The 12,512-nt window shown below is 49.5% G+C and overlaps 1 protein-coding gene across 1 annotated transcript in view; it reads right to left on the bottom strand.

Annotated features, from left to right (window-relative positions):
* The window catches only part of Ltf (lactotransferrin), a 24,334-nt gene extending 12,469 nt beyond the window's left edge, over positions 1-11,865 (bottom strand). The window contains exons 1-11 of the mRNA XM_031343461.1: positions 11,779-11,865; positions 9,420-9,580; positions 8,425-8,533; positions 8,011-8,193; positions 7,520-7,667; positions 6,906-6,961; positions 5,624-5,802; positions 4,441-4,615; positions 3,479-3,633; positions 2,005-2,095; positions 957-1,004 (exon numbers count right to left, since the gene is read on the bottom strand). Of these exons, the coding sequence (XP_031199321.1) occupies positions 957-1,004; positions 2,005-2,095; positions 3,479-3,633; positions 4,441-4,615; positions 5,624-5,802; positions 6,906-6,961; positions 7,520-7,667; positions 8,011-8,193; positions 8,425-8,533; positions 9,420-9,580; positions 11,779-11,821 (1,348 nt within the window). The 5' untranslated portion in view covers positions 11,822-11,865. The remainder of the gene's footprint in view (positions 1-956; positions 1,005-2,004; positions 2,096-3,478; positions 3,634-4,440; positions 4,616-5,623; positions 5,803-6,905; positions 6,962-7,519; positions 7,668-8,010; positions 8,194-8,424; positions 8,534-9,419; positions 9,581-11,778) is intronic.
* Positions 11,866-12,512: the final 647 nt, after the last annotated feature.

Here is a 12,512-nt window from a genome sequence, read left to right as displayed (position 1 = left end):
CCGTGTCAAGGGAAGACCAATCTGTATGGTTAAATAAAATAATATAAAAAATTGATCCTCTAAGTGGTTGCAGGTGACTGTCCTCAACCAGCCACATAGTGTTGCTGAGTTATAAACCTTTACCCAGGGCTGGAGAAATGGCTCAGTGGTTAAGAGCACTGACTGCTCTTCCGAAGGTCCTGAGTTCAAATCCCAGCAACCACATGGTGGCTCACAACCACCCATAACAAGATCTGACTCCCTCTTCTGGAGTGTCTGCATACATGAAATAAATAAATAAAAAAAAAATCTTTTAAAAAAAATAAAAAATAAAAAAAAAATAAAAAAATAAAAATAAACCTTTACCCAGGGACAACAGACCCTACTGAGATTGGCCTCAGCAATGCACACATCACACACACACACACACACACACACACACACACACACACACAGATAAGATGGCCAGTAGATCAGCTTCATGAATGCTAAGGGCATGCACCCGAGGACCCCCCAGAGCTGAGTGCAAGCAGGGAGTTAACATGATCGCTGTCATCCTGAGGGCGAGGACTAAGGTTTCCACGCTCAGCAAGCTCTGACTCCGGAGAGCAGCTGAGGCTAGTGCAGAGCCCTGCGCTTGATGAGGAGAGAAGCCCTGGTTCAAAGCCAGCCTCTGCGCCAGCACAGTACTAGTTAGTATGAGTGAGATCGGCTGGACTGGGGGACTCTCTGGGCCACTGTTTCCGCGAATGTACAGAGTGGGGAAAGCAACATTTCTCTTTCCACATAAGCCTGCACCGAGTGACCACACGAAAGTTCCCCACCAAGCATGAGGAAGCATTCTAACATTAACTGTAATTATTCCTCCATCAACTCTTTGTATCTGTAATAACAGTTCCCAGTCTCGGCCTCTGTGTGGTTAGTGAGGTTTCCACTGCCTCTTCTTTAGTGGTGACTAATTCTTGCCCCCGACGTACCTTCCACTGGTCTGTCCACACAATTAAAGCCATTGCTTCTGGAGGATTCTGAAGGCACAAAGACAAGCAAAACATTACTGACAACTCAGATCTCCTGAGAGGCCACAAACTTTCAAATGCTCACAATATGAGATCGAACTAAGGCGAACACCTCGGTTTGTCAACACAGCAGAAATAAATACACATTTTCATCCATGGACGTGGATGGCCATAGCGGCGGCATTCACAATAACCACCTGATGGAAATCGCCGAAAGGCCCATCCACGAAGACAATGGTGAAGCACTGTGATCGAGTCACACAATAGAATATTATGCAGCCACAAGACTGGATAATCAGCAGCCACACATTCGTGGGGGCAGATATGCTCAACTCTCTCTCCATTAACTTTAAAGAGAGGCAAGGTGATCTACGTCTTTGGAAGTCAGGAGAGTCACGGCCATTTGAGAGTACGGTGACAGCAGAGCACAGGGTGACCTCTGGGGCTTGCTGACCCTTCATCCGGTGTCAGTACATGCATGCTGTCAGTGTATTCATGCTAGCAGCACATGCATGTTGCCAGTACATACCTGCTGTCAGCACATGCATGCTGTGTGGGTGTGTATAGATATATATATTATATACATTACACATTATATATATAAGTATATTACATACACATATATAGTGTCAGGTGCACATGACCTGTGTGTGCATGCATGGGGGGTTGCACACAGTTTGTGGGAGTTGTTTCCCTCCACCATGTGGAACCTGGGCATCAAACTTAGGTCATCAGGCTTAGCAATCGATGCTACCTGTACCAGCTGAGTCATCTCACCATCCCCAAAGATGTTTTTGTTTTTATTGTAATCAAGAAGTAAACTACCGTGATTTGTCCATCTGGGGGGATAGGGTGAAGTGGGTGTCATAGCCCCTTTCATTCATTCCTTCTTCCGATTCTCTCTCCATCTTCTCCAGGATCTAGTGGGATCTACTGAGTGGGGTAACACCTCCCCACTCCCACGTCAACCTCATATGGCATAACCTGGACAGACATCAACTCCACTTACTCTGGTTCTCTGCCAAGACTGGAACTAAACCGCACTTGCCCGCAGTGTAGACATAGCCTCCATCCAGGCTCATGGCATCAGCATCTCCCTTCTGCAGAGACAGAGTGGGTCACACACACCACAGAAAGATACTGTCTTCAGAGCTCTCGGGGACAGCCTCAAGACGTGTGTTGTTTGCACGTAACGCCCCGAGGAAGTACCACGTGGACTCGGTGCCCCCACCGGTCTCACTGTCTTTGGGCTGTCATCTACACACCTGAGACACTAACGCTGCCTTCTGAACAGAACTCTTCCTGTACCCGAGCACTCCTGATGCTCCCTTCTGAACCAGCCTCACTCACAAAACACATGCTGAGAAAAGCTGCCCTCAGCTAACTTCTGCTTCTTAGCACGACATTCCCGTACCCAGAGGCTGGGTATCGTGTTGACTCATGAGAATGAAGAAGCCACATCCCAGTACAGAAATATGAATGTATCGGGACTGCACACTCCTTTGTCCAGTCAGCACTGCTTTACAATGGTGTTAAAAATGATGAGAGGGCGGGCGGTGGTGGCACACGCCTTTAATCCCAGCACTTGGGAGGCAGAGGCAGGCAGATTTCTGAGTTCGAGGCCAGCCTGGTCTACAGAGTGAGTTCCAGGACAGCCAGAGCTACACAGAGAAACCCTGTCTCGAAAAAAACAAACAAAACAAAACAAAACAAAAAAACAAAACAAAACAAAAAATGATGAGGGGGATGAGAGATTTGGTTCAGGGGCTAAGAGCTCCCATTGCTCTTCCAGTGAACCTGAGTTCAGTTCCAGCACTGACAGGATAGCTCCAACAGTCTCTCCACTTCCGGAGGATCCGACATCCTCTTCTGGCACCTGCGTGCATGTGACTCCCATATACGCTCAGACACTCACACGTATACATAAAATAAAATAAGCATTTAAAACTGTTTCCCAAGATTAAGCATAGATGTAGAGAAGTATCTATGATATACTGCTTATTTGATTGAGGGATCAAAAGTGTATAACCCATACAATCCAGAATTGCTCTGGGCTGCATGGACAGACAAACCTGGGATGGGAAATTTCAAAACTCTCACTGTAAATATTTCTATATGAAGTTACATGCAGAGGTGTGTGTGTGTGTGTGAGTGAGTGAGAAAGAGAGAGAGAGAGAGAGAGAGAGAGAGAGAGAGAGAGAGAGAGATGCTAAAACTGTTACATATTTTCCAAATTAACCTAATAACCCTAAATTGCTATTTTACTGGAAAGGGCAGAAATTCCACAACAAATTATATTTCAAACTTGGAAGGCTGCTCCTCCACGCAACACATGCGCCTGAGCGGCCCCAAGCCCACCTCTTTTGGGTGTTCCTTTATCACAGTGGTCTCTCCGGTGACCAACCTCACTGTAAGCAGATGACCATGGCTCATGCTCTCTAAAAAGCCCACCGCCTACAGCACGTGTGACACTGGCTCCCTACCATGATTGCAACGATGCAGTCCTCCGTGGTGGGGAATGAGGCGCAGGTAATCCTCCCATTGCTCGCTCTGTTCCACTCATCACACTTGCGCTTCTCCTCACTGCCCACTGCACACCACGTGACCCGGGCCTTTGAGGCTATCACATCCTGTTGCTCTGTGGGGAAGGACAATGGTAAGGAACACTCAGGTGCTGCCTCATTCCCACCTCTGCCCTCCTTGGGGATCAAGTTCCTTCCCAGATCTTCTGAGACAGAGGAATCTGTGTGAGACCTTCCCTTCCCCGAATCACAGCCCTCAAACAGATTCAGGCCAGAATGAAGGCCTTCTGTTTCTTCTTCTGTTCTTTCAGAGGGTTTCCCTCGCTTCTAATTCTTCCATCAGTCAGTCCTTGGTGTAACAGTGTGCCTAGCGTTCTGTCCCTCGGAATGAAAGCACCATAGCATGGAAACTAGTGTATACCCCAAAGGCTGGCATAGAGGACCTTGGCTCAGCCCTGACCACCCGCCCACAAGGCCAACAGTCACCAGCAGGTATCACAGTACAGCCTCCTGGTTCACTCAGACTCCCTCTCTAAGTCCTCACTAGTAGGATAAACATAGACAAGTTTATTCAAACTGTTGTAATCTCTCCAGCCAAATTCGGATCCCAGCATAGAAGGGGCACTTCACCTAGCCTCTGGAGTAATCTCCCCAGATTCTTTTCTTAGTCCATGCCTCTCCTTCTCACTTAATAAGAGGCCTTGGGACCCTGCCATACACAGAGGAATACGGAAACATTAGTCCAGCGTCTGGGACATTTTTTTTTTTTGGAGACATTTTTCACAATGGCCTTGATTTGATTGGCAGAGATGCTTGTATGTGTGTCAGCCCCACCAGTGGTGGAGAGACCATCCCAGAGCAAAGCTCACCCACAGTTCACTGCCTGCTCAGTACCCTTGGGTTCCTGCCTGGGGTTCACTTACTTTTCTTCAGGTTCTGTATGGATGTGATGTAGTTAAAGGTCAGGTAGAGCCCAACATCAACCTTCAATGGAACCCTCGAGAAGCCAATGGCAGAGTCCTTGAACAGAAGATCCTTCTGCCCTGAGGGGGAGGCGAAGAGCTGGAATTCCGATGTTTTGCTTTTTCCAAACTTCTCCTGTTTAAGGAAAAGAAAGAAAGAAAGAAAGAAAGAACTATGGTCACCAGCAGAAAGAAACCAAAACCCACAGGGGCTGGAGAGATGGCTCAGCGGGTAAGAGCACTGACTGCTCTTCCGAAGGTCCTGAGTTCGGATCCCAGCAACCACATGGTGGCTCACAACCACCCGTGATGAGATCTGATGCCCTCTTCTGGTGCGTCTGAAGACAGCTACAGTGTGTTACGCCGGAGTGAGCGGGGCTGTCCTGAGTTCAATTCCCAGCAGCCACATGATGGCTCACAGCCATCTGTACAGCTACAGTGTACTCATACACAATAAATAAATAAATCTTAAAAAAAAAGAAAGGAAGGAAGGAAGGAAGGGAGGAAGGAAGGAAGAAAAGAAAAGAAACCAAAACCCAGCCAGGTGGTGGAGGCACACACCTTTAATCCTAGCACTTGGGAGGCAGAGGCAGGTGGATTTCTGAGTTCGAGGACAGAAATCACAGAGTGAGTTCCAGGACAGCCAAGGCTATACAGAGAAACCCTGTCTCAAAAAAAAAAAAAAAAAAAAAAAAAAAAGAAAAGAAAAGAAAAGAAAAGAAAAGTAAAAGAAAAAGAAAGAAAGGAAGGAAGGAAGGAAGGAAGAAAGAAACCAAAACCCAATATGGGACTCAGGGATAATTCAAATGGTAGCCTCAGCTGACATCCGAGCTCCCAGGGACTCTGCTCATTGCACAGACACAAGCTCAACTATAACTTACCTCATCAGAAAACTTTTTTGTCCCAAGGTACTTGGGACCTAAGAATAGCATCTTGTACCCAGCCCTGCCTCTGCTGGAGCCCAGGAAAGCCTGCTAGGGGCTGACACTGAAGAAGGTTCCTATGTCTCTGCTGTCCAAGGGAGAGTCGGGGCCCATGGTCCTTAAACTTTCAAACTCTCTCCACTGCTGAAGCTAGGGAAAGAGAGGCCCTCCCGACCCCTAAACCTAAGCAGGCGAGGGGGGCTGTGCGTGTGTAGGTGTACCTGTGACTGGCGGAGAAGCTCCCAGATAGCATCTCCTTTGTCATTCCTACTTCGGGTTACGACAGCATGTGAAGGGACTTGGGCCAGGTGGCACTGCTTGTATTCTGTCACCGGCTTCCAGGTGTTATCTGGGCAGAGCAGCTTGTACTGGTCCCTTTCAGCTTGATTCGGTAACTCCTCTGGGAGGAAGGGAAATGTGTCAAGATGGGCTGCCGCTTGGCCGTGACCTTGAGCTGGGGCTTCCCCCTTCTCCCCCAAGAGAATTCTGATCACAGAGTTGATAAAATTGAATCAAAAAGACTGAATTGGCTAGGCAGTGGTGGCGTATGCCTTTAATCCCAGCACTTGGGAGGCAGAGGCAGGCAGATTTCTGAGTTCGAGGCCAGCCTGGTCTACACAGTGAGTTCCAGGACAGCCAGGGCTATACAGAGAAACCCTGTCTCAAAAAACAAAAACAAAACAAACAAAAAAAGAAAGAAAGAAAGAAAAGACTGAATTGTTTCTGAGCATGCAGAAAGGTAAAGCACACATATGTGGCAAAAAGAAGGACAAACATCCCTGGCTGTCCTTCATTAGGCTGACAGAAATGTCAAATATGGTAGGCTTGTCCCACAGACCCTTCCTCGACAGTCAGAACCATGGAGTTACCCATGTATTAAAACCACGGATCAATCTCAGACCCTCGACACTGAGTGGAGAAGCCTTGGGCTAACACTGCTTTAGAGCTCAGTCAAACCTGTGTGAACTCAGAATCCAGAGACCCACGCCAGGAATGTTTATGTTGCAAAGGCGTGTACACCTTGGCAGGCACTTGACAGGCTCCCTGTGAACATGTCTGTGAGGGGAAAGAGAAGCGGGTAGGAGTGGGAGATTTCAGAGCTGGAGGTAGAGGCTGGAGAGGTGGCCTGGTGGTGAAGATCATTGCTGTTCTCCTAGAAAACCTGGGTTCGATTCCCAGCACCCACATAGCAGCTCACAACCATCTGTAACTCCAGTCCCAAGGGATCTGACGCCCTCTTGTGGCCATCTTGGGTACCGGGCATGCATGTGATACACAGACATACATGTCGGCAAATCACCCATGCATGTAAAATGAAAATTAATCTCAAAGTGCTGGTTTTTTTTTTTTTTTAAAGAAAAACCTAAAAGCAGAGTTGGACCCAGTAGGCAACTTGGTAATAGTGTGACTGGAAACTGAGGAATCGGGTGACCTGTGCACCTCACAGTTATGAGGAAAGTACATAAGAGGGAGCCATGCCCACAGCCTCTCCCTGGCCCTTACCAAATATCGTGCTTCCCCTGGTAAAAGCCACATCTCCAGCGTTGTCTCTCAGACACCTGTGAAGTGAGAAGAACGCAGTTAAAGATGGGGTGTCCCCAGCCACGGGGCTCTTCCTCTCCAGGCTGAGTGGGCAAACGTGCCAGGGCCAGCAAGGACCTAGGGAAGTCACCCTACAAAGTGCCTGAGCTCCAGGAAAGGACTAGAGAGGAGGTGCTGATCCTTAGCAACAGCGGAGAGGCCGGAGGAGGAAGTCAGGCAGAGGTCACCCTCACCTACTCTAGAGAGAGGCCAGAGTTGGACTAAGTATCCGCCTCACCCAGATGGAATGGAGGAGGGGAGGAAGTTAGCAGGATAGCCCAAGAGAGCAGGAGAGCCAAGTCAGGTGTGAGATGATCGGAGGGGCCATAACCGGGTTAGCTTCCATCAATGTGCTATAGAGTTTAGGGCCTTGCTGGGCCTCTAGGGGCCGGAGAAGAACATGCAGCAGAGAGGCCAACCATTTCTTAGGCCTTGGGTTCTCGATCTGCACATCAGGAGAGCCAAGCCTCCATCCTGTACCCTGCCCTGAAGCTGTGCTCCCGTGGACCACTGGGGAGGAGAGTGGTACTGCTCACCTCAAGGCTCCTGCATAGCCCGAGTATGGTTCCTCAGGGGAGGAGGCACATTTGTTAGCTCCTGTGCCTGCACACGAGCTACACAGGTTGGGGAATCTATCCTTTGGGGCACCAGGAACACAGCTCTTTGAGAAGAACTTGGACACCGCTGTCAAACACAGAGAAGTAGGCCACAGAGGATGAGCCACCGCAGTCCTGTCTCCCCGCAGCAGCCACCCACCCACCCCGATCCCCCACAGACCAGGAACCCCTCCTTCCTCCACCAGGCAGAACAGGGCAGAGCTGAGTGGCTTCAGAACTCAGATAAGAATCTTTGCCAGGAGAACAGCTACTGGCGGCTCCCAGAGTTGTAGGTGTGATGGCCCCTGCCTCCCTCTGCCCAACCTTGGACCCATCCCATAGGAGCACCCATTCCAAAGTGGCTTGTGTCTACAGTGAGACTAGACACTCCCGGCTTAGACAACTCAGGATACCCCCTCAACCCATTTTACCTTCCTCAAGGGATGCAGGTGGCCCATTCCAGTTCAGGTATGGACGAAGTGTCCCTATAGGGATTTTCCACCCCGCACTCCTGCCAATGCCTGTGTGGCAGGACCTCAGGCCTTGGAGTTGGTTCAGGTGAAAGTTACTGCTGTTCTTCACGACTGCTACCGCATAATAGTGAGTCCGGGGCTCTGCCAAGGAACAGAGGGACTAGGCAGGGCTTAACCTGGATGAGAGGGAGGGGAAGAATCTACCCCACCCAAGATGCTGTGGGAAGGAGACCCCAGCATCAGGAGGATCTGTCTTCATTCCCCAGGGTGGGACACTGACTAGGTTAGCTTTTTCTGGCTCATCCATTCCCACTCCACAGAAACCTCTCCATAGCCACAGTACAGTCATGAAGTTTCACAGGGAGAACTCACGCTCTTTGGTCCCGTAGACTTCAGCTGCTACAGGTCGCAGTCTGTAGGGGGGCTTTCCCGCATCAAACATAGTGCCGCCATCAAGAGTCATGGCATCCGCTCTGTTTGTCTGCAAGGAAATAGGCCAAACATGCTTCAGGAGAAAAGATTCTGGGGCTTCAGAATGAGTCAGCCCTTCATATGTCCCTATGTCCTACCTAGAAGATGACGGCACAGGTCAGGGGTCATTCTCTGTGGGCAGTAAGCGCCCTCCAGGGCTTTAACTCCTGAAGTTGTGTGTGTTCCCTATGTATGCCTGTCCTCTTCAGTTACTCTTGGTCATACGGTCACAGTCTTCTGTATTTAAAGCTATTTGTTCCACGTACTTTATCCCCTATTTTGCCTTCATGTGTGTTTTTAGTCTTGGGGATGTGCGCAGTGTGTGTGCTCACACGCTGGAGGACATGAATGTGTGGAGGCCAGAGCTTGTCTTCCTCCATCTCTCTCTGGCTTACATTTTGAGACAAAGTCTTTTGCCAAACCTGGAGCTCACCAGTTTGTTTAGACTTCTGGTCTCTACTTCCTAGACCCCAGGGCCACGAGGGAAAGCTACTATCTCCAGCTTTTCCATAGGTGCTGGAGGGCAAACAAATGTTTTTTTTAATATCTAGAGTCCTGGCCATCCCTACCCAACAGCTGGGATGTGGCATCTATGGTTGTGCCAGGCTTATTTCTCAAGGGTTTAGAGACATTACACATTTATCAAATACGGCTGCTTAGACTTTAAAAAAAAAATAGTTCCTATGAACAATTTGAAATAAGACCCCAATTAGCCCATAAGAGGCCTGCCATTTGTATTTCTTTAGCTACCAAGAAACTCCGGTTCCTATGAGCGAGGATTGCTCTCAACTGACCGGTACCCAGGAAATGAAGCAGAGGGAAGAGAGACTCGAGCTTGTGGCTGGACTGCACCCCTCTCCTTGCTTCCCTTCACTCCGGTTGGAGCATTAGCTTACCACGATGGCCTGGATGCACTGGTTGGTGGAGGATTTCTTGACACAACTGACCGGCTGGCCACCCACTTTTCTCATCACGTTCTGCCACCTTAAACATTTTTGTTCCTCAAAATTTGATACAGCACACCACCGAACAGTTGTTGTCTTAGCTAGACAGAGTCCTGGGAGAAAGAGAAAATGGAATGCAGCAGTGCCCATGGGGAAGACCTCCTCGATGTCTGATGGCATTCCGTAGACTGCCCATGGTCACCGTCCTCCTTCCCTCCACGTTGCGTGGTCATGTTCAGCCACTGCACTCTAGTGAAGCTAAGCTGCTGGACCACAGAGAATGATATTCAGACAAGTAAAAGGTGAAGGAGCCTCTAGATTATTTTCCTTCTCTTGATTAATTCATTTCCTACCCACCCTACCCCCAAAGGCAATCCACTCCAAAGATGATTTTATTGACCTCCATCAGCTATGACCTAGATGAACCTGGCAGGGAAGCAGAGAAGGTATGGCTCATGTTTTACTTATGTGCACACTGGATCTTGGCATGGCAGTGCACACTGGATCTTAGTGTTGCAGTGCACACTGGATCTTAGTGTTGCAGTGCACACTGGATCTTAGCGTTGCAGTGCACACTGGATCTTAGCGTTGCAGACATGGAAAATTTCCCACATTGCTGAGACTGTGAAATGATGTCACCACTTTGGGAGACAGGTTGGCAATTGCACATGGAAATAAAAACACTGAGCTGCATAAAGATTTACCATTAATATTCATAGTAGCATTATTTAGATAGGGAAAAACTCAAACTAACAACAACAAAAGTAACTACCTAAATCCCAACATTGGTGAATAGGATGGCTGAACAAAGTACAGTACATCCCTTCAATGGAAAGTTCTTCAACTACAAAAAGTAGTACACATACATACATATAATATGACTAGGTGAAGGAAGTCCAAGTCCAAGACAAAATATTGGATATCTCCACTTTTTTTTTTTTTCTTAGTAGCTTTGGCTGTCCTGGAACTCACTGTGTAGACCAGACTGACTTTGAACTCACAGAGATCTGCCTGCCTTTGGCTCTGGCTCTGGCTGGCTCTGGCTCTGCCTCTGCCTCTGCCTGTCTCTGCCTCTGTCTTTGCCCCTCCCCCTGCCCCTGCCCCTGCCCCTGCCTCTACCTCCCAAGTGCTGGAATCAAAGGTGTGCACCACCACATTTGACAAGAAAAGATAAATGTATAGATAGAAAGTTGGTGGTTCCATTGAGTGAGTTCTGGGACTAGAACTCGGGGTCTTCAGTCTTGGTGGCAAGCAAGGGTCACCTCATCTGCTCTTCGGTGTGATTTTTGTCAACACCCCCATAGTTTCAGGCATTGTGCAGCTTTATCGAGTTATATGACTTTCCAGCTAAGTCGTGTTGGCTCTAGAGTTTGAACCTAAGTGATTGGGCACCAGCACTGCTGACCACTGAGCTAGCCTGCCTGCCTAACATGCCTGGGTTAGATGTGGGGTGCAGCAGCAGGAGGACTAAGAGAGGGTGTCGAGCCAGACATGGAAGGTCCCAGCGCTGGTACAAAGGAGCCTTCTTCAGAGGCAGTGAAGCTGGACCTCGCGGGAGCAGGATAGAGATGGGAGTGCTGCCTAAGGGAGAAGCAGAGTGGACTGACAGCTAGTGACTAAGCAGAGGAGATGTGGCCAGAAAACCTATGAGGGAAAGGATGCTCTGTATGCATGAGGGGATGCTCACTGGGAGCAGAGAGGAGCAGGAAGAAGGAGTTGACATGGGGTGAGCTCTGGAAGTGAGAGGAGGCCACAAAGAGGGGAGCCACATCTCAAGGCAAGGAATGCATTAGCAAGGCAAGAAGCCAAGCCGGGGAGCTCCTTTCTGCTGCTGGAAGGTGTAACCAGGGTGACCAAAAGACCAAGTGCCAAGCCAAGCTCCTCAATGTCCCACCCTGCAAATCCCAGGGCTGCATAGAGCACACTCCCTCCCCAGCCCCTGCCGCAGTCCTCTCCTGTGCTAAGGCTCTCCTGCAGCCAGCATTCCCTGAAGGGGGCAGGCATCTCCTCAGTAGCCAGGTAGAAAGTTGATGATATGGGCCCTGGGCCTGGGACCAGGTACCACTGCAGCAGACAAGTACTCCCTGAAGCAGGTCTGAGTCCACCCAGTTTTAAAATAAAGAAACCAAGGGTCAGAAGGGTGATGCAGTCACACAGTCCTGGCAAAAGCGAGTGTCTAAACTCAGGTGCCTTGTGTGTCTTAAGCAGACATCTCACCCTCTCTGAGCCCAATAGTCTTCCCTAGATAACAGAAGAGGGCATTTAGTTCCGGGCTTCCCACGGGTGACCCTCCCCAGGCTCCTGCACTCACCAAGGGCCTCAAGAAACATCAAGGCAGGGATGAGCAGCCTCATGGCTGTGGTCTTGGGAGACCCAGAGGACAAGCCTGGCTTCTGCAACCTCCCTGGGGCCCTTTATCCCTGCTGGGTGACCTCATCGGGCTGGCCCCGCCCTGTTGCCCAATAGGCCTGCCTTCCAACCCCATTCCCCTCAGCCAGGTGTGCTAGGTCTTTAGAGGCCAGGCTCCCCTGGAGACCGGAAGGGGGAAACAGGAATTCCAGTCCCTCCTACACGGGCCCTACTGGTACAGGACACCTAGTGATTTCTGTTATCTCCACCCAGCTTCTGCAGGATCATTGACAGATCACAGTCCCCAAACCTTATCCTTTCTCTGTTTCCAGTACTTTCTAGAGGTAGGACTTGGGGTAGGGGGTCTTTATTTGTGAATTACCTTGACCTGTGACCCTTGAGCTGCATGGAGCGGGCAAATCCCTTTCCTCCTTGGCTGGACAAAGAGTGGTGGATTCTAAGGAAGAGCCAGCTGCTCAGCCTGGCCACAGCAGCAGCCCGGAGACAGCTTCAGGGAGAGCCGAGTCATATTCCTGTGGGGTCCATGCTGCCTTGAGACCCACAATACAGTCCCCGGAAATAACCTAGGACCTCAGAAAGGAATGCCACCCAGGGTTGGCCTGTGTCCCTTCATTTGCTAGTGAGGAAGAGGCCCTGACATTTGATTTCTTTTCTTCCTTTTCTTTCATTCCTTCC

Source organism: Mastomys coucha, unplaced genomic scaffold, assembly GCF_008632895.1.
Source record: "Mastomys coucha isolate ucsf_1 unplaced genomic scaffold, UCSF_Mcou_1 pScaffold23, whole genome shotgun sequence".
NCBI lineage: Eukaryota > Metazoa > Chordata > Mammalia > Rodentia > Muridae > Mastomys > Mastomys coucha.
Note: the sequence above shows the minus strand (reverse complement) of the source record. Positions and strands in the feature narration are given on the sequence as shown.